Here is a 21,862-nt window from a genome sequence, read left to right on the forward strand (position 1 = left end):
GAGCTTCAACATGAGTTGTTGAATTATGTATTTACATTCACTTGTTTCCAAAATGTTTCTGGAATCAACCTATCTTCCATATTTCCAGTGCAACTACTAATTTACTTAAGGTCTTCATCATTAAGGTTTGAAACAGCTTTTAATTTCCTTAGGTTTGAGTCCAAATTTCTCTACCAGATTGCAGGAACCATATGTGTTCTTACCTACCTTTCTAGCTTTTTCTCCTGACCCTTCTTCCATGTGTTGTCAGGCACACTTAATTTCTTACCGTTTTGTGTTATGCCGGGCTTCTTCAAGACTCTGCCTTTACGGATATTCCCTTTGCTTGAAATGCTTGTTCCCTCTCTTTTCCCTTTTCATCCCCTTCCCTGGGAAATTCTTGCTCATCCTTTAAAATAGGAGCTCCGTAATACACAGTTTGTTGCTGTGTTTTCTGTGTTCTCACAGGATTTAATGCATATGTTTTAGCGTACTTTACTGCCTGCGGTATAATTTGCCAGTTATTTTATTTCTTCTACATAAGAGATGGCAGATAAGTGTCAACCTCTTTTTCTCTGTGTTTACTTCATAACTGCTAATTGAACACAACATTCTCTCAGGTTGGACATGGATATACACTCAGAATTTATCAGAATAACTTTAGGAGCAGCCATTAATTATCTCTCATGTTAAATTCAAGTTGAAAATCCTACATTATACTCATTTTTTATGTGTAAATCCAGGATAGGTTATAATATCAGTAATTTAGCATTCATTTCAGATATCAAAACATCAGTATAATACTATTATTTAAAAGTGTTTATAATTCTTTTCCTAAAAGTAAAGCTATTATGTATATTTCAAATATAAAATTTCATATTTATATGAAATAAATATGCTTATAAAATGTTTATATAAATGTTAATGTTTTAAAATACATTTGTAATAAAACTATTTCAAAGTAAAGTATACAGAGCTAATTATACTGTAGTAATGAAATCTGGTATTGCAGTCATGACTCAAGTCATGACCTGAGTGGCCTTAGTTCTTAAACAGTGCCTAAAGTATGTGAAAGAAGCCAGACCCCAATAAATATCTGAGATGTGCTTACTGAAACCTAATGCCATATTCCATTGAAAAGAAGACATTTCATTGCTGCCTATTTCTTGATCTTGCCAGAAGCTGTAATTTGGAAGTTTTGTACCCAACTATTTCATGATTATTTCTTGGCCGACAGTGGTTTTAAGATGGCATCCCACTTCAGAAAGTTTGAAATACCAGGGATGGGGGCATGCGCCTTAGAATCAGTGAACTTAGGGTAATGACTTTGTGTTTAGACCAGAATCTATTATTTGTTTGATAGTTTAGTCCTAAAATATTACATCATTTTGCTCCAGTTTGTCATGGAAGTGTGGGAATGTGTTCTTTGTACATAATTTTCAGAATGGGTTTTGTTGATTTATTTAATCTCTGAGCCTGAATTTAGTTGCCCTAAGGTACACATCTCTTGTTGTTTGAGAATTATCGGTATCCATTTTTTTCTCTCCTAACCTTAAGATGCCATGGCTAGTCCAGGGAAAGATAACTATAGAATGAAGAGTTATAAGAATAAAGCCCTAAATCCCCAAGAGATGCGTAGACGAAGAGAAGAAGAAGGAATACAGCTTCGAAAACAAAAAAGGGAAGAACAGGTAGGTGTTTTAAAATAATTCTGTTTAACACTAAAGCATTATATGCAGATTTTAGAAGTTGTATTATATTGCTAATTTTTAGAAAATTTTAAATGAAAAAGTGTTTTAGGAAATTGAATGTAGATAAATCTATAATTTATTGGACTTTAGAAATAATATTAGCAAATACATGAATCAGAATCCTGTGCTAGTTTTAATCACTGACAGGCATAGCTTTTCTGCCTTATTGATAAATATTTTATGTTAATTATATTTCTATACCAGTGCTAAAGAAATTTTTACTCTTGAGCCTATTTAGATCACTTCCATTTGTCATTGTAAAATTTGCCTCCTAAAAACCAGTTACATTCATTTGTTTCCTTAGTGGTTTTCATAGCTTTTGCCCCTAAGTTAGTTACAGTCTTTTTCCTAAGCTAATCATACTATTCCTCCTATAGTCTCATCATCCAGATCTCTTAGCCTTCTCTGTTTGAACTTTGTCTATATGACACAAGGAATAGAAAAATCTTTTAAGAGTGCATCTTAACATTTTTCGTTCCAAGGTAAATTTATTTTTTATAAATAATGAGGATGTGGGCCTCACATACATGAATTAAAACTAATGTGTGAAAAGGACTAGCAATGAAGAGAGCAGAGAAAAAGGCCTGTTTTAGAAATATGATTATAATTTGTCATTTATCTATAGTATCTAGCACAGTACCTACTGTATTATAATAGATACTCAAAAAAAAGAGAGAGAAATCTGTTGAATAAATGATTAGAAAGGGAACTGTGTACAGATTGAAGAAGAGTGGTATTTATTTAGCTATAAAAAATAAGGTTTTTTACCCTCAGTTTTGATTTAGGAAATGCACCTTTATTTTTTATTTTTATTTTTTATAAGTCATGTGGTATCTTTAATGACAGTTAGTGAACCAGGATGAAAACAGTAAAGCAATATTATTATGGCAATTTATAATAGTCATTCATTAAATATAAAAAATGTGTTCTATTACAATGTTATTGTAAAAGTCAATGAAAGATAAACCAGAAAGTGATTTCCATCTACCCAAGTGGCCTCCACATTTCCTTCAGCATTTCAGGGCTTTGGAAACACCATTCCTACAGTATAATTAAATCATAGGATTTTGTCCTAGTTTAGTCTCTTCACACTGCAGATAAGAAAATTGCAGAGAAATCAAGTGTGTGTGTTTTTCACCCCCAAGGTCACAGAGTAATAAATGCAGATCTTGGACCCAGAATCTAGAATTGTCCTGATCCCAGATCCAGTAGTTTTAATATTCAAAAGCCTTAAGACTCCCAAGGATTTTTATTCTTTTTTGGCTTTGCATTGGTTTTGGGGGACCAGATGCACAGATGGGTAGATGAGTTGCAAATTCCAAAAGAGACAATTCTAGAGCTCTTGAGAGATGGGGACTAAATGTTCCATATGTTACTCAAGTGATTGCATGCCCCAGTTATTTCCAAAAATAGTTTCAAATGCAAATCTGAACAAGTGCTTTATTTTAAAGAGGCATTAACGAAATAGGCAAAGGAAATGGAAAGTTCATTATTTCATGTTTAGAAAAGAAATGGAAATACTGTGCTTAGGATGACTTTTCTGTTCAGCCTTCCACTTCCTAGCTATTCTTCCAAGACTGCAATGGCAGAGCACCAGCAATAAAGTCATTCTTGTGTCATCTGTTTCACGTATGTGTACATGTAATTTTTGTTATGCTTCATACACAGGTGTTCCTAGTTGGTCTTGTTCTTTTCTGACTCTCCAGAAATGGGAAGGAGCAGACAGAAAACAACATTGGGACTGTTTGCAAGAGCTGTCAGTTTACAAAAACCAGTATTACTTCTCTCTTGCTCTTTTCCCGTGGCAGGTGTTCCTTACTGCCTTGCCTGCCAGTCCTCTGCCCCTCATAGGCTCAAATATTAGGACTAAGGGAGATAACTGCTCAGCGGAAGAACCAGAAATGACTGAAGTTCCATTGCAGCCCAGATTTCTAGATATCCTGGTTTATAATTTATAAATATAACCCTCCTTATATATGTCTTTGAAATCGATAGTCCTGCTGATTCAAACCACTAAAGCGGGGACAGTTTGACTAAGGAGGTCTTTCCTCAGCTAACCCACATCAGTCAGGTTATGAATTTGAAGCAGAAGAATATAAAAGAGGGCAGGAGAGGGAAGAGGAGAAATGAAAGGGAGGGGAAGAAAGAGAATGGGGAATGGCGTGAGGTAGGAGAAGGGGCAGGAAGAGGAGGAGAGGGGTGTAGGAGAAGAAAAGGAGAGCAGAGAATAATTACCAAAATACTTGGGATGGCACAGCATAAGTGCACTAGAGTAAAAAGCGAAGATTTTGGAGCCTAAATAAATGGGTTTTACTTTCAGCTTGACCTTTATTCTGTATGTGATGTTGAACAAACTAAACTTCCTGTTCTCAACTTCCCCATCTGACAGAGAGGGATAAAACACTTCCTGTGTTATTTCGTGGGGTTCTTGTTTGATAAGGTGATCCATGAAATGTACCTTTAAATCTCCCATAGTGACCTCATCATGTCTCTTTCCTCTCTCTTTTTTTCTCTATTTTTATCCATCCCCAAGTTAATAAGCATAGGGTTATCTCTCGTGAGAGGGGTTCTCTATTCCTTGTTGATCTGATATACCAACTCTGCTAATACACCACATTATCTCACCTATGTAACAGATTTACTTTTTAATTAAGATTTTCTTGGAAAAATTCTTAGGTATCTCACAATCTAGTGTGGGCATATGTGCTTTCTCAAATGCTGTAAATTATAAATGTGTATTCTATTCATGGGACTGGCCTTTGGTAAAAGACCTGAGATTAAGAATGACCCAAAGCAGTCTAGAGGACAAGAGCTAACTTAGCCTAGACAGTCTAACTTCTCATAGATAATCTAAGTCCTCATGGTAAAATGATTGGGAAATACTAAAATATTCAGAATTTCAAATGATAAAATTATTAGCCCATTTTGTTCACTTATATGAAAAATATAATTCCATGGGGATTCACTGTTTTATGGAATACTCAATGTTTAGAGTGATTTCTCTTTATTACAGCTGTTCAAACGCAGAAATGTCTCTTTGCCCAGAAGTGATGAATCTATGCTAGAAAGTCCTATTCAGGATCCGGATATCAGTTCCACTGTACCCATTCCAGAGGTAGATTTTTAAAAAATATATTTCAAATTAAACTTGAGCAATATTTCAGAAATAGCAGCAGATATTATCCATGGAAAGTATTTAAGTGATTAATTGTATTTTGTTTTCTGTGTTTTAGGAAGATGTTATTACCTCAGATATGGTTCAGATGATTTTTTCTAATAATGCTGATCAACAACTAACAGCAACACAAAAATTTAGAAAGCTGCTTTCTAAAGGCAAGAATTATTTTCAGTGTTTATTTGATATTACAGCATTCTTTAGTAGTGTTTTATTTATGAGGTATTTTTTATTTTGAAGTAATTTTCTGTGTTAGGAGGGTCTTAATTATTCTTCAAAAATATTCTTAAATAATATCAATTTTTTAAACATTATATTAACAAAGTAATGTGTTGACCATAGAATAATTTTTTTAATTTAATTTTTTCCATTACCATTTATCCCCTCTACGTCCTCTTCACCTTCCCCTACCCTCTCATCCCCCCACAAATATAAAAAAAAATTTAAAGAAGCAAATATAGAAATCATTATTCCCACTGCCAGAAACAGTGTTATATGAGCGTGTTTTTAAATTCCTGTAGACATTTTTTTCAGACATGATTAAAAGAATTTTTTTTTAATATATCTTTATTGATTTTAGAGAGAGGAAAGGAGAGGGAGAGAGAGTGATAGAAACATCAGTGACGAGAGAGTCATTGATCAGCTGCCTCCTGCATGCCCCGGACTGGGGATTGAGCCTGCAACCCGGGCATGTGCCCCAACTGGGAATCGAACCCTGATCGCCTGGATCCTAGGCCCACGCTCAACCGCTGAGCCACGCCTGGCCGGGCAGACAAACATGATTTTTTAAATGGCAGCATAACATCAAAGTATGAATATAAAATACTTTAAGCAATCAACTAGACATTTAATTTTTTTCCACAATTTTTGATTATCATAAACAAAGCTACATAAATCCTTGTACAACCTAAAACTTCCTTTGTATCACTTCATAAAGTGAAATTGTAGGTCAAAGGGAATAAACAGTGTATTAATTTATACTCCCATCTTCAGTTTGTACAAGTATTCATTTCACTATGTTCTTAACAATGCGATTATCTATAAAAAAGAAAAAAAATGCTTATGTAATATTAGTTCATTGTGTGGCATTTTTTGAGTACTTAAGTTGAATGTTTTCCTTTAATTATTGATCTTTGTAATTTGCTTATGTTATTTGTCCAGTTTTTTATTGAATTTATAAAAATTTCTTATTAAATTAAAACTTAACCCTTAGTCTGTCTTGTGTTTCATATATGTAATTTATAGAATTAGTGATTCCAGTTATACTGAGTTGTATATATGAATTGATAAGATTTTTGAAAATGCCCTTGGCTAGCTGCCTTATCTTCCCTAAGAGAGACAGAATTTAGTAACACATGAGGAGTAAAATAAATCTTGTGTTCCTGTCAGCATAGATTACAAGGTTTTTGCTTTTGCTTTCTTATTGTAGTTCTTGTTTATAAATACATTTAACTTTTGTTCTCCATTTCTGCCAAGCTAATATAGCTTAGAAATGTTAGGAAATCCTTACGTAATCAAGAATGGCTTCCTTTTCCTCAGCATACTCCATACTTTTCGTTTTTGATATTAGGATTATATTTTGAATCAGGTTAATATTTAAAGGGTTTTTTACATGATCATATTCTCTTTCAGGGTTTCTTTTTCATATATGCATTATATTATAACGAATTAACAGGATTCATTTAGATTTAATTCTAGTTAAGAATGTTAGAAAATATGCCACCAGTGTTTTTATACCACAACTTCCCCATTGAATTCCTTAGTCTTAAGAGTTTATCCTCATTTGGTTTAATTCCTCATGCTATTCTGTTTCTTTTAAACTATAGTATCTTTTTCATAGAGCCAATGACTTTTTTCTATTTCTTTGTATTGGGATTATGCTTGCCCAAGTTGAGCATATAGCAGGAATTATAGATGCTTTCTTTTACTAATTGTTGTGAGTTCCTGCCAAATCTTTTAGGCCTAGAAAAATATTAGATTTACTGTAATTTTACTTGATCCATCACTGTAGGAAACATGAGAAAGGAGCTAGAGCTAGAACTCCTGATTTAAGTCATGATAGTGATATTTTGCTAGAATTTCCTATTTACTTCCCTGTCATGGCCATTCTTGTAGATGTAAATTCACAAGTTGTCCTTTTCTTAAATCTTCAGTGTAGAAATTTCTCCAAACCTTTTTTGTTGTGGAGGACTCTTAGTTTTAAGTGCTGAAGCAGATAACCCCTATTATACTTATGTTTATATTGCTGTATTAATGAAAGTCTTCTCCATAATAGTTGATCACCTTTGTGAGATAATAGAGGATATTATTCTTTCAATTAATATAATACCAGTGTACAAGTTAATAATAGTTCATGATATCTGTTAGATTAGCTGATGATCCAACTGCATTTTCATTGTTTTCTTTTAGATGAAAATAACCATAAAGTAATTTTCCAGGAAGAGACATATTTGTGTTCTTAAATCTCTATCATCTATCTATATAAAATCTATATATATATTATATCTCTATATTTATTTATCTGCATATTTATTATAACTGACAGTCTCAATACCCACTTCTCTCACCCTATAATCAGAAAACACTATGTGTTCTTCCCTCTTGCAACCTCTCCTTTCTCTCCCTTCAAATAAAAAGAGCAAGACAAAGTTTTTGTCCCTTTCAAAAAAGGGAAAGTAGATTTAGAATTCCTTCTTTTTTTTTTTTTAAAAAAAAGAGAAAAAACTAGTGAGGTGAAGATGGTAACTACCAATGTATAATTTTGTTTTAATTTTTTAAAAGATGAGGGTAAAGGCATTAATAATATATATTGTTTTATCCTGTTGATGTTTTATAGCTATAACAACAGTTTAAGCTAGGGCCTAGAATTCACATTTTGAAGAATTCAGACTTTTCATTTAGAATACCCATGTGTATGGCTTTACTAACTTTGCAGAAATAACCTAATTTTTGAACAAATTAAAAGGACAGCAAATTTGTAGAAAAAAGAAGAAAAGGAAGAAGTCCATTCCTAAATAAACCTTTCTTAACAATTGAGAACATGATTTCTAAGATTTAAACTGATTTAAAACTTAATAATAAGGTTTTTCCATATCAAAAAGACAGGAGCTATACAGATCTTTTATGGTTATGCTTTATACTGATTAAACATAAGATGTTAACACTTAAATATGAGTTATTTATGATCAGTAATTCAGTCAAACAAGAATTAAGAAGAAAGGTAAGAGTCAAAATTGGAAATGAGATTTTTCTCCTGTGAATAGTAGGTGGAAAGATTACTAATAGACAAATTTGGGTTGTGGGTACAGGGCAAGGGGAAGGTATAAGCAGTGGTATTATGAGTTTGGTTTTGGTTATGCTACATTTTTAAAAAGTTATGAATAAAAAATGTGGCCAATAGACACTTAAAAATGTGGTCTAGACTCCAAGGGAGAAGAATTCAGTTATGGGGGTTAGACTTGTGAATTATCACAAATGATAATCATAAGTGACAGGAGAATTAGCAAAATAGGTATATTTTCCAGGAAGAAAATATATAACAAATAACAGAGAAAAATAAACCCAAGGCCCATCAACAGAGAAGTTCCTGGAGAACCCCAGGAGTATGCTTTTTGCTGAAGCCGAGGGAAAAGAAAGATTTCCTGGTATTTAGATTGAAATAGCTGAAATATGTTTATTTTAATATTGAATGTCTTTGTCTTAAAATTCCTTAAAGATTTTATGATTCTCAAAAGCCCTCTGCAGTTTGTGAAAGTTTATCAAGAATTCTAGATAGTCCAGTTGCATTTATATAAGTAATAATACCTTGACAAAATGAGAGACATTAAGCAATTTATGGCTAATATAAAGGAGACATCCCTAGAAATTTGTGTATGGTTATAAAGAGTTAGTGGGAACATTATTCCTCAGTTGGTATTTTGAGTATTGGATTGAAATAGCTCCCATATTGTGAAGGTGACTTCCTAAATAGCCTCCGACTTATGAAATTTAAATATTTGTAAACATAAATTTAATTAATTTATTTGTCTTTTTTGTGTCTTCTGTTAATTGAATTTATTGGGGGAACATTGGTTCACAAAACCATATGTTTCAAGTGTACAACTCAATAAAACATCATCAGCACACCCTTGTGTGCCCACTGCCCAAAGCATAGTCTCTTTCCGTCCCTATTTCCCCACCCTTTGCCCATCTCCATCTACCTCCCAGCTCCCCTTTTCCTACATTTTCTTCTCATTATAGTCACTGAAAAAGAATTTGCTGTAATAAACATTGCAATTATGAGAACATTTGCTTTCTTCAGTTATATCCAGCTAAGAGTTTTAAACTTCGTCAGTGAGAACTAAGAGTTATTTTGTGTGCCTGTTAATTGACACAGACACCAGATAGATCATTGTCTTTTTTGGTCTATGTTATAACTTAATTGTTTAATTTTATTTTTAGAACCTAATCCACCAATTGATCAAGTTATACAGAAACCAGGAGTTGTACAGAGATTTGTGAAATTTCTTGAAAGAAATGAAAATTGTACTTTACAAGTGAGTTCTATAGTTTTCTTTCTTAATAGCTTTTCAGAAATGACATGATTAAAGTTTCTAGTGAAAGCAGCTTCTGCAATACTGAATATAAGCTTCAATGAATATTTGACAATGAAAGGAAAAGGTAGTGTCACTTGTCTTGTCATGGTCATGGTTGCAATGCTAGTCTCTTCTAGGGACTGTTATTAATTTTGGGGAAAGTTTATAAAATCATTCCTAATGTTAATAAAAATTTTTGTAGTTGTTGACCTTTAATAACTTAATTGTTTAGGGGAAGTCAAGGAAGACTTCACAAGGTAGTGTTATGTGGCTCGTCTTAAGGATAAATGAGAGTTTGGCAGGCTGAAAAAGGGAAAATTAATTTTAGGTTGTGAGAATGACATGTGCAGAGAGCACAGAGTATTCAGGAAGAACATTGGGAACTTGAGCATTTATTAATCACCATAATTAAAACCTAATGAAATTCAAAAGTATGGTCTTGGGACAGCTATATGCTGTGCCATATTACCCAAGTTCTGCCAGTTCAGAACAGCCTAACAGAGGCTTCAAACTGGGGGCCCACAGGCTAATTTCGCTCACAAATAAGTTTTATTTGGCTTGCACATTTGAAAAGATGTGAATTAAATATTGGACTTTAAAAAAATTGGGAAATTTCACCCCAGCTGGGTGGTTCAGTTGCTGGAGCATTGTCCTGTACACCAAAAAGGTTGTGGGTTGGCTTCCCAGTTGGGGCCCTTACGGAAGGCAACACACTTTCTCTTTCTCTTTCTCACTTTCTATCCCTCCCTTCCTCTCTCCTCCTTTCTTGCTCTCTAAAAAAAGATCAATAAACACATTCTCAGGTGAGGATTTAAAAAAAAAAAGGGAAATTCAAATGAAAATCTAAAGTTTTGCCCCGGCTGGCATGGCTCAGTGGTTGAGCATTGACCTATGAACCAGGCCATTCAGGGCACATGCCCAGGTTGCAGGCTTGATCCCCAGTAGGGTACCTGCAGGAGGCATCCAATCAATGTTTCTCTCTCATCATTGATGTTTCTCTCTATCCTTTCCCTTCCTCTCTCTGATATCAATAAAAACATAAAAAAGTAAGAAAATCTGGAGTTCTGGCTTCTTTTGACAAGTCAGAGATGGCATTGTTGCCACATAGTAAAGATCTAATGGACCTTGCTTGGTCTTTATTTTTTTAGAAAATTATTTTTTTTCTTCCTTCTTAAAAAAATCATAGCCATGCTCTCCAGTATGTCACAGTTTCCCACTTGCTCATATGACTCTTTTTTATGTTAATTATCTGTTCTATAAACTTGTGAATTCACCACTCTTTACTGATGCATTCCCCTGGCTATATCTAGAAGATTTTAATGGAGCAATCTTTTAATTGTCATTTAGTTTATTTCATTATCTATAGTTGGTTAGGACTATGGCCTCCATTTTTAAAAAATATAAATTTCTCCCTGAAAAATTTTTTTCTATCCTCATACAAAATAGTAATTGTACTTTTCATGCCTTTCAGTAATGCTTTTAGATGCATTTTTGTTTTATTAACCATAATTATATCTACCTTAATGTGAAAAGTTGTCTATGCCAAATATTTTTAAAGCTATATTTACTTCTTAGTTTGCCTATGGATTTGCAGGTCATTTAGTTTATTGTTTTAGAGACAAGGATTGAATTTTCTTAGTTGCTTCTGTTATATATCTATCACATGTAAGTATATACAAATTCTAATTGAATCGATATGACTAACTTCTCAGAGGCTCTGCCGCTTAAAATAATACCACAGGTCTTGCTTGTGGCCCTGCTAATAGTGAACTCTTTGATCTTGAACAAATCACCTAAATCTCTGGACTTCTAATTTTCTTATTTCTTAAATGAGAAGGTTGGGACAAGATGATCCTTAGGGAAACACAGCTGACTACCTTTTATGATTCTAAGTTTCATAAATATACTGTTTTTCTATTAAGTAGGGTGTCATTAATTTTAAACTGCTTGCTGTAGAACACCTGGCTCTCTAATAGTAGACATTAGGAGTTTTGTGAATTATAAATTCAAATGTGTACACTTATTGTTCATGAGTTTGTAAATTTTTATTATATTCTTCTCAGTTATTTTTCCAGATTGAAGAGTTCTTTTTTAAAATTAAGGGTTTTTATCTATGAAATCTGATTTCACATTGAATCTTATTAAATATAAGGCTGTCTATCTCAGATTTGTCCCTTTAAGTCTTGACTTCCTCTCCTTTTCCATTCTTCCTTTTTCTGACATTTCTCTGGTGCTTTCATTTATTCTACTTTTATTTTTCCTTAGTTTGAGGCTGCATGGGCATTAACTAATATAGCATCTGGAACTTTTCTGCATACCAAGGTAGTGATTGAAACTGGGGCTGTTCCAATTTTTATCAAACTTCTAAATTCAGAGCATGAAGATGTTCAAGAACAGGTAAGTTTCTGTTTGAACTGTTATATTTACTAAATTTTAATTTTCTCATGGAAGTACCATTTGTGATTTTGATTTGAAATTTATTTTTACCAAATTGCCTATGTATTGCATTTGTTAAAATACAGTAATTTCTATTGTGTCAAATTAAAAGAAAGGAAGAATTAACTGTCTCAGGCATCATCCTGGGTTATATAAAAGTGTGATCTCCACTATAAGGAAGTACTATACCCATTTATAAAAGAGCATACTGAGACCCAGAAAGTTAGTAATTTACCCAGAGTCACAGTGAATGGCTGAATCAAGACAAGAAAATCATATGTCTTGGTATTTTGTTTTGAATTTTTCTAAGCAAATTGATCTCAGATAGATATAATTTTCCCACTTAACACTAATATTGGGAGCCTTTTCTTATGGTATTAATTATATTCAAAGAAAATTTTACTAATTACTCATTATCCATTCAAGTATGTATCATCATAACTTATCTATTCCTCGATTGTACATCGGAGTTATTTCTAGTTTATTAGTGTTATTAATAATATTGTGGTAACATCATTATATATTAGTTTTTGTGTCTTTTGATTAGTTCATTAGGGAAAAATGTCTTTACTGTCAAAAAAAATTTTTTTAAGTTTTTAGTATATATTTCAAAGTTGACCTCCAAAAAAGTTATACCAATTGATATCCTCACCAACAGAATATTATACTTCACAGGAGGGAAAATGTCATTATTTTTAAAGAATTTTCTTAAAAAACAAACAAAAAACTTAGGTCTAGAGTAGATGTTAAAAATATTAACTCATGCTTTAAATGTTAAAATAAAATTTTCCCAGTTGTTAAAGTAACATGTCTACTTTTGTACTTCTATAAAGAATTCAAAATGAGACTATAATAAAATAACTCACACTTGCATCATTTCTTATGTAATTGAAATTTAATAAGTTAATAATTTGATCTTTTAATATTTATTTAAAAAATATAATGAACCTAGACTAATTCTAAACTTATTTTTAAGGATCAGTCCAAGCCAATTCTCATATTGGCCTTACCTAACTTTTTTATGCTTCGTCTTTCACTTCTTTTACAAATCAGCTTCGTCCCAGTGAGTAGTAGATTCCTTGTAATAGGAGCAAACCTCTAGTATTTGTAACTGGAAAATTCACTAAATAGATCCATTTTGTCTCTTCTTGAAGATTTGGTATTTCTTTATTGAACAGAGTAAACATTTCATTAGCATGTAAGGAAATTTCAAAAAATGTACTATCCTTCAATTTGATTAAAAATATTATTAAATAACACTTTTAAAGTTTTTCTTTCTTACTGTCCTGCTAGCACTGTTTTTAACATCTTGACGACTTTGTTCATTCTGTACTAAAATCTTATCTTAAGAGGAAGTATCTAATTTAAGATATTGTTGTAACAGAATATTTTTTTCTTCTTTTTTTAAGGCTGTTTGGGCACTTGGTAATATTGCTGGTGACAATGCAGAATGCAGAGATTTTGTGTTGAATTGTGAAATACTTCCACCTCTTTTAGAGTAAGCACTTTAAATTTATCACAATTAAAGTAGTACTACTTTTGGAAAACTATATTCAACACTATATTTTTATGTCCATAATTAAGTTCTTAAGTGATGCTTTTAAATTAGGCTTATGTTTAGCTGTACCTGCAATAGCTTGAAAATATTAGAAAAATTTTTTCAGTTCATCATATTTGTCATTTATGTTCTCTTAAGCCATACTTCATAGTGGTCATTGCTTACTTGACACTCGGTTAAAATAATTATTCTACAAAAACAGGGTATGTAGTAGTTTTTAATACAACAAAATTTTAAATGTTACTAATGCAGGAAATCTTTCATACATAAAGAGATGGTGTATTTAGAATTTCATGCTTTTATATTTGATTTTGAAATGTTCATAGAAAAAAGTAGGTTTGAGTACTTCAGATTTTTTTTCTTTATCAAGATTGTTTTAGCTATTTAAGACTCCTTGCAATTCCATATGAATTTGAGGGTTGACTTTTCCATTTCGGCAATTGGCATTTTCATTAAGGATTGCATTGAAACTGTAGATAACTTTGGGGAGTATTGCTGTCTTGATAATATTAAGTCTTCCATCCATGAACATGAGAAATCTTTTAATAGATAGGCATACTTCATTTTACTCTAATTTTTCTAGTTTCTTAAGATGAAGGTTTAGGTTATTGATTTTAGGTCTTCTTTTTTAATGTAGATGTTTACAGCTATAAATTTCCCTTTGAGAATTACTTTCATTGCATCCCGTATATTGTGCTTTCATTTTAATTTATTTCAAAGTATTGTATGATCTTGTGATCTTTTTGTCCCATTGTTTGTTTAAGAGTGTATTACTTTATTTCCACATATTTGTGAATTTTCCAGTTTTCCTTCTATTTGTGATTTTTAGTTCCATTCTTTGTGGTCAATGAATTTACTTTGTATGATTTCAGTCTTTTAAAACATTTCAGATTTGCTTTCTTTTCTTACATATGGTGTATCTTGGAGAATGTTTTACGTGCACTTGAGAAGAATATAGTATATTCTGCTGTTACTGAGTGAAGAGTTGTGTAGATGTCTGTTATATATAGTTGTTTTTTAGTGTTATTGAAGTCCTTTATTTTCTTGCTGATCTTCTATCTAGGTGTTCTTTCCGTTATTGAAAACAGTATATTGAAGTCTCTAATTACAATTGTACAACTGTCTATTTCTCCCTTCAATTCTATCAATTTTTGCTTTGTTTATTTTGCTTTGTTGTAAGATTTTATAAGTTTTTGTGTTATATTTTCATGATGGATTGACTTTTTAAAAAATTTTTCAACATTTTTATTGATTTCAGAGAGAGAAGAGGAGAGAGAGAGAGAGATAAACATCAAAGATGAGAGAGAGTCATTGAATTGGCTGCTTCCTGCACGCCCTGCTTGGGCAATTGAGCCCGCAACCTGGGCATGTGCCCCGACCAGGAATCCAACCCTGATCTCCTGGATAACAGGTCAATGCTCAACTGCTGAGCCACGCTGGCTGGACTGGATTGACTTTTTGTCAATATATAATGTTCTTTGTTTCTTAAAACAGTTTTTGACTTAAAGTTTGTCTGATATTATTAGTATAGCTACACTGGTTTTGGGTTATTATTTGCATGGGATATCTTTTTCTATCCTTTAACTTTCAAACTATTGTGTCTTTGAATCTAGAATGTCATGTAGAGTGTATTCTAGATGGCTCATGGATTGTCACATGTTTATTTTTGTTTTTTTTAAATGCATTCTGGCATTAATATTCTAGAGTTTAATCCATTTACATTCAGTGTAAATACTGATTAGGAAGGATTTATGCCATTTTTGTTGTTTTCTATATGTCTTATATCTTCTCAATTCCTTATTATCTTCTTTTGGCTTAATTGATTTATTTTTAATGTACTGTGTTGATTACCTTCTCTTTCCCTTTTCTGTATATTTTTGGTTATTTTCTTCTTTTTTTAATCCTTACCCGAGGATATGTTTTTCACTTATTCTAGAGAGAGGAAGGGAGAGAGAGAAACATCAATCAGTTGCCTCATGCACATGCCCCGGCCTGGGATGGAATCCGCAACCTGGTTACGTGCACTGACCGGGAATCGAACCTGCCACCCTTCGGTACATGGGACAATGCTGCTCTTACCAACTGAGCCACACCAGCCAGGGCTTTGGCTCTTTTCTTAATATTTAATCTAGGAAGTATAATTAACATTTTAAATTTATAACAACCTTGTTTGAATTAATACCATTTTAGTCTCAATATTATACAAAACTGTTGTACATCTCTGTCCTACCCCCTTTAAGTTGTTATTGTCACAAATTACATCATTATACATTGTGTTCCCATTAACATAGATTTATAATTATTGCTTTATGTATTTGCCTTTAATTCATATAGAAATAGAGAAGAATTACAAACCAAAAATACAGTAATACCTCCTTTTGTATTTACTTATGTAGTTATTTTTAGTAGTATTTTGTATTTCTACTTATGGTTTTGAGTTATTGCTTATTTTTCATTTCAACCTAAATGACTCCTTTTACTCTTGCAAAGCAGATCTACTGGTTATGAATTTTTATAGCTCTTAATTGTTCTGGGAGTCTTTTACATTCTCATTTTTTAAAGATAGTTTTGCTGGATATAGCAATTTTTGGTTGACAGTTTTTTCTTTTAGCACTTTAAATGTATAATTGCATTGCCTCTGACCTTTATGGTTTTTGATGAGAAATCAGCTGTTAATCTTAATGAGAGAGTACCCAGTTAGTTAAACCAAAGGCAAGCATCGTGCATGAGTTATTCAGGGAACACCTAGACAGTTCAAAATAGGCAAACACAATTCCTTGAAATTAAAGTCTCCTTAGCTCCTTTTGGAACCAGGAACTCACAGTGGGAGCTCCAGTGTTTGTGTCCAAGGCTGCTACCAGACTGGGGAGGGGATTGGGCCATGGGTAAGTTACACTGCTAGAAAGCTCTCCTGCTATATTTCAACTCTTTCCTGGTTAAAAGTTTTCTTGGTTAATGTAAACTTTTGACTATCTTTGAGAGTTTGAATAAAGTTGATTCTGACAGGATTTGTAAGTTTTTTGCATATATCTAAGGAGGTATGGATTTCAGAGTTCCCTTCTCCATCATTTTTGCTGACGTCACTGCAGAATAGGAACTTTTTTTTTAAAAGCCTAGGTTCTCTATACTTTTAGCAGCTGGAGATAAAAATTACTAAGGTGGACAATTTGTTAAAAAAACAACAACAGCCATCATCTCTTCTCAACAGCTGATCTTCATTCAATTTGACCCTACATCCTTGCTTATTGAATTTGTATAATGTATTATTTTCATGGTTAAAAAAAGTAATATAATACTCTTTTAAAAGTGTATAGGGATCAGTAAGTTAATTTCCCATGACATGTTTTATGTTTTGAACATATTTTATGTTTTGTAAGAATCCACTTAGATCGTAGATTTAAAATTTTTTAAATAAAGCTGTACTATATTTATTTTTGTTTCTGGAAATATAATGAATTTAAAAAACTCCCTTTTCCTATTTTACTGGTTCATTTTGATGACCTTATAAAATATATTAAGAATTTTTATGTTATGATAGAAAATAGCTGAAGAGGAAAAATGAAAGTAAAGTAATTCCTTTTTTACTTTTTTCTTGGCAGGTTATTAGCAAATTCAAACAGACTTACAACAACCAGAAATGCTGTATGGGCCCTCTCAAATTTATGTAGAGGCAAAAACCCTCCTCCAAACTTTAGTAAGGTATGAATAAAATACAGAAATTAACGAATCTGTTTAAAAATTTTAAGTCTCTTTGTAATAGATTTTTAGAGATTAAAGGGACATTATTTTTATTTTACTGTTTTCCTTATTTATTAGACAATATTTGCACGTATACCAAATCAAGAAGCATACAGTGAAAAGGAAGTTTTCCTTTCTACCCTTACCACACTCTGTGATTGCCTCTCCTCAGGCAACCACTGTTCACTAGATGTTTATGTATCTTAGAAACCTTCTAGTCTAGTTCTTGTCACTTAGGAAATTGAAGCCCCACACAAGATTAAGGCAATTCATCCAGGTCCATGATTATAAAATTAGAAAAGTAACTAGTCCAGAGTGGCTTGTGCTTTCACATTATACTTTTTATCTGTTAGAATATCGTTTTCCCCATCTACGAATATTCTGCTGCTAAAAGAATAGGTTATTTATAAATTCCCAGTCTAGTTGTATTGTCTTACCAGTAGGATGTTGTTAGAAGATGGAATGTGGGTAACTTTTGGGGATACCATTTTACTCCTTTTGAATTCAGTGTCTATGTGAATTAAAGGGAACAGTGACTCCTGCACTAAGAGAAGCTCAAAATCTAGTAAAGATCTAGTGGTACAGTTTCTGGACACAAAAATAACAAATTCCTAATTCAAAAAAGATGATGCATGAATTATTATGCCTTCTCATTTATACTTCCACCATTCCAGCTTTAAGAATTCATGATTTAAGCACATTTCATCGGAACTGCCAACATCACTTTAAAATCTCATTGTCTGTTGATCTTTTACTACAGTCCATAGCATGTTATAGGTTTAATCATAGTTCATAAAATTCTTCCACAACCTTTGTGTTTATTGACAAGTACGTAATATGACTAAGAAGCTGGTTTAAGACATTGTAAAGTATGCTAAAAATAAAAGAGGTAACACATTTATTATTTAAACCAGAAATTTGGTTTAATAGGTATACAATTGACTCTTGAACAATGCACAGGTTGGGACTCCAATCCTCCATAACAGTCAAAATCTTCATATAACTTTTGACTCCCCCAAAACTTAGTTTTCCCTCAGTATTCAATGGGAATTGATTCCAGGAACCCCCATGGATACCAAAATCTGTGGATGCTCAAGTCCCCTATAATATTAGCATAGATCAGTGCATACAGTTGGCCCTCTGCATCTGTGGACTCTCAGCTGTGCATGAAAAACACTCTACTGGTATTTATGAAAAAACTCCACATATAAGTGGATCTGTGTAGCTCAAATCTGTGTTTTTTAAGGGTCAACTGTTGAGTTAATGGATTACCTGCTGTACAGGGAGGGGCAAAAGTAGGTTTACAGTTGTTCATATGGAAAATATTACAATAATTAATAAATAAAACAAGAATAAACTTTTGTGTACTCACAGCTGTAAACCTTTCTTGCCCCACCCTGTATTTACTCTTATTGAAAAGGATTTTTATATAGTATAGTGAGAAATTTGGGATTGGGAGAACTAGGGATGGTTCATAGAAAATTATCAAGTAAAAAAATAAGGCAATTATAAACTCTAAAAAATAGAAAACAGAAGCAATCATTGTACTTATATGAGTGTGCCATGGGCAATACTTATATAGTTTTAATATAAATGCTGAATAAAAAAAAAAGTTTTGAGTAAGCTATACTTTAACCAGCTTCTCAAGGAAACAAGTTATAAAATGTTGTAGCAACTGACTTATTCAGTTTTTTAAAAGGATTTTGTATGATTTTCCCTTTAATAATAGGAGGAGAAAAAAATGAATATTTGGACTGGGTTTGATACGAGGAAAAGTATTTTATGAGGTGCATACATATCCTTCAAATGGCCTTTTAAAAAAATGTATTCTGTTTGAAAACTGATAATTTGGCCGTGATTGTTTTAGAATTGTAGGGAAAGAAAATGTTCATGCTTTGTCCGAGGAGATAATAAGGGTCAATGCATATGACGATGATGATTCCTTCACTTGCTATTTATGTTTTGACTAGCATATATAAAATTATGTATGCAAATTATATTCATGGTTTTAGCAATCATAGTAATTTTTCCCCCCTCTAAACATGATATGGATACCCATATTTGAGTTTTTACTAAGTGAACATTGGTTTATTCATTGCTTTTCTCCTTAAATTTCTTTTTTAAAAACACATTGTTTTTGAGAGTTTTTTTCCTTTTAAAATAAAGGGCATGCATCCATATGTGTGTATGTTGAGTTAATAATTATATGATACTAGTTGTAAAGATATAATTAGTTTAAAGTGCCATGTTTGATTTTTTTTTCTGTTTAGTAACAGTATTGGATTTTTTTTAAATGCAGTGTTTACATTTTGAGATCTTTTTGTTCTAATTCTATTACATGGGTTTTCAAAGCTCTTCAACCATAGGCAAGCAGTAGAGATTTTTAAAAATTTTGTAATAACAAGCACCTTTTATGAGTAACTCATTTAAAAAAAGTTTTTTCATTTGAGTAATACCTTTGAAGTTTACATTTTTCCTGAAGAATTTGCATTTTGAAAGGTACCGAAATTTATAAAATTGATAATCTGTAAAACCTGTCGTCTAAACTACATTTCTGTAAGCTTTCTTTTTAAAGTTATTACCTTTATTGCACCAATATAGAATTCCCTCAATGTGGTAATTATACTGTGGTAGAAGACTGTAGAAGAATGCCATTTTTAATGGAGAAATATGCTAAAGTATTTTAGGGGTAAAGTATCATGATAATATCTGCAATTGTTTCCTAAATAGACCAGTAAAATTTAAAAATATATATTTTATGTATAAATGAAGGTGGGGAGAGGGCAAATGTAGCAAAATGTTAACTGATGAATCTATTTTTTATTTTTTTAAACATATCTTTATTGATTTCAGAGAGAGGAAAGGAGGGGGAGAGAGAGAGATAGAAACATCAATGATGAGAGAGTCATTGATCGAGCCCACAATCTGGGCATGTGCCCTGACCGGGAATCGAACCCTGATTGCCTGGATCCTAGGTTGATGCTCAACCGCTGAGCCATGCCCGGCTGGGCTAACTGATGAATTTAGATGAGTAGCATATGGGTATTGATTGTACTTTTTTGGGGTAAATTTTATGTAAGTTTAGCATTTTTCAAAATAATATATTGAAGAAGGAAATATATCACTTCCTTTGATAACACCTGGCCCATGCTACCATCTCTCTATCGCCTTGGTTATTGGAGTAGCCTCCTCTTGCTTCTCTCTGTGCCCACCCATCATTTTCTACACCCAGGCTAGCAGCTAGGATGATCCTGTTAAAGTGTTAGTTTATACCACATCTCTGTTCAGAACTCTGTCATGGCTCCCTGTACTTTATTCATAGTAAAAGAAAATTGTTAAACATCATACAAGAATTTTCATCATTTGGCCTTTCTGTTATCTCTCTTATTCATATCCTACTATTTTCCTTCTCACTTCACTCCAGCCAACTGGCCTGCTTGCTAGTCCTTAAACTCAGTAAGCATGCTCTTGCCTTTGCTCTAGCTATTTCTCCACCTAGAACAAAATTTATCTCAGGACCCCTTTTCTCTCTTAAAAATTATGGGAACCCAAAAGCTTTTACTTGTATGTTTTATATGTAGCAATATTTACTATTAGAAATTAAAACAGAAAAATTTTCAATATTTACTAATTCATTTAAAAATAACAATAACAAACCCCTTGCACATCAAGTAACTTTTTTTATGGAAAACATTTTTCAAAACAAAAATTTTGTGAAAAGAGTAGTGTGAATTTATATTTTTACAGATCTCTGTGATATCTGGAGACATATAGCTGATTCTTATTTCTAACCCTTCATTTGATCTGTTGTGATATGTTGTTTTAGTTGAAGTCTTTTCAGATAATGATTAATTTTCTTTGATACTGTACCAAAATTTAAGTGGTTATTTTAAAGGCTAATTGCATTAAGGAATCTGAAATCATATTATTGAACTTTTGGAACTCTGTTACATTAAAATCCATTGGTCTTCCCTGCAGTTTGAATGGATCTTTTTCTCTGTAACATCATGAATTGGTTATCTGGAATATGTGATTCACTGAATTATGTTGACTTCCAAACGTTGACATTTCATTATATACTATTTTTTAAAAAAATCACAGTATCACCACCAATGTTGGGAACCTACCAAACTTAACGGTGAATACATGATTTCCAAAATTCTAAAATTTGTTTGAAATCTTAAAATTTACAACTGGCAACAAATATTATCAGTTTTTTCCTTGAAATTATAGGCTTTATTTTCAAAAATATGTCTCCAAAGACCTAATACTGAAAAAAGATTAACAGTCTTTAAGGTAAAAAAATCATGTTCCCATGGGAAAAAATGGCTAATTCAGTCTGCAACTCAAATGAGTGCTTTTCCTTGAGACTACCACCATGCTTTGGTGTACAGAAGTGCTCTAAATGCAGATTTCTCATTTTATCTCACAGTATATTCAAAAGACATATTTCAGTATTAAGACTTAATAAAATTAGGAATTTTTACTGCTTCTTCAAGGTAATTCTTAAACGAGGCTGGCTTCCCTTCCCTCTTTTAACTGCATGTGTGGAGGTGAAAAATACAGGTGAAAAAGATCTGTGGTGCATTTGTACCACTGCCTTGATTTGTGCTAAGGTGCTGATAGTTTTACCCACCATTGCTTTTGTACC

The 21,862-nt window shown here is 32.4% G+C and overlaps 1 protein-coding gene across 1 annotated transcript in view; it reads left to right on the forward strand.

Annotated features, from left to right (window-relative positions):
- Nucleotides 1-21,862, forward strand: part of KPNA5 (karyopherin subunit alpha 5) — a 41,704-nt gene that overhangs the window by 2,275 nt on the left and 17,567 nt on the right. Inside the window, exons 2-8 of the mRNA XM_016198703.2 lie at nucleotides 1,537-1,670; nucleotides 4,744-4,845; nucleotides 4,964-5,063; nucleotides 9,346-9,440; nucleotides 11,745-11,876; nucleotides 13,325-13,413; nucleotides 17,073-17,172. Of these exons, the coding sequence (XP_016054189.1) occupies nucleotides 1,537-1,670; nucleotides 4,744-4,845; nucleotides 4,964-5,063; nucleotides 9,346-9,440; nucleotides 11,745-11,876; nucleotides 13,325-13,413; nucleotides 17,073-17,172 (752 nt within the window). The remainder of the gene's footprint in view (nucleotides 1-1,536; nucleotides 1,671-4,743; nucleotides 4,846-4,963; nucleotides 5,064-9,345; nucleotides 9,441-11,744; nucleotides 11,877-13,324; nucleotides 13,414-17,072; nucleotides 17,173-21,862) is intronic.

Source organism: Miniopterus natalensis, chromosome 5, assembly GCF_054644295.1.
Source record: "Miniopterus natalensis isolate mMinNat1 chromosome 5, mMinNat1.hap1, whole genome shotgun sequence".
NCBI classification, from domain to species: Eukaryota; Metazoa; Chordata; class Mammalia; order Chiroptera; family Miniopteridae; genus Miniopterus; species Miniopterus natalensis.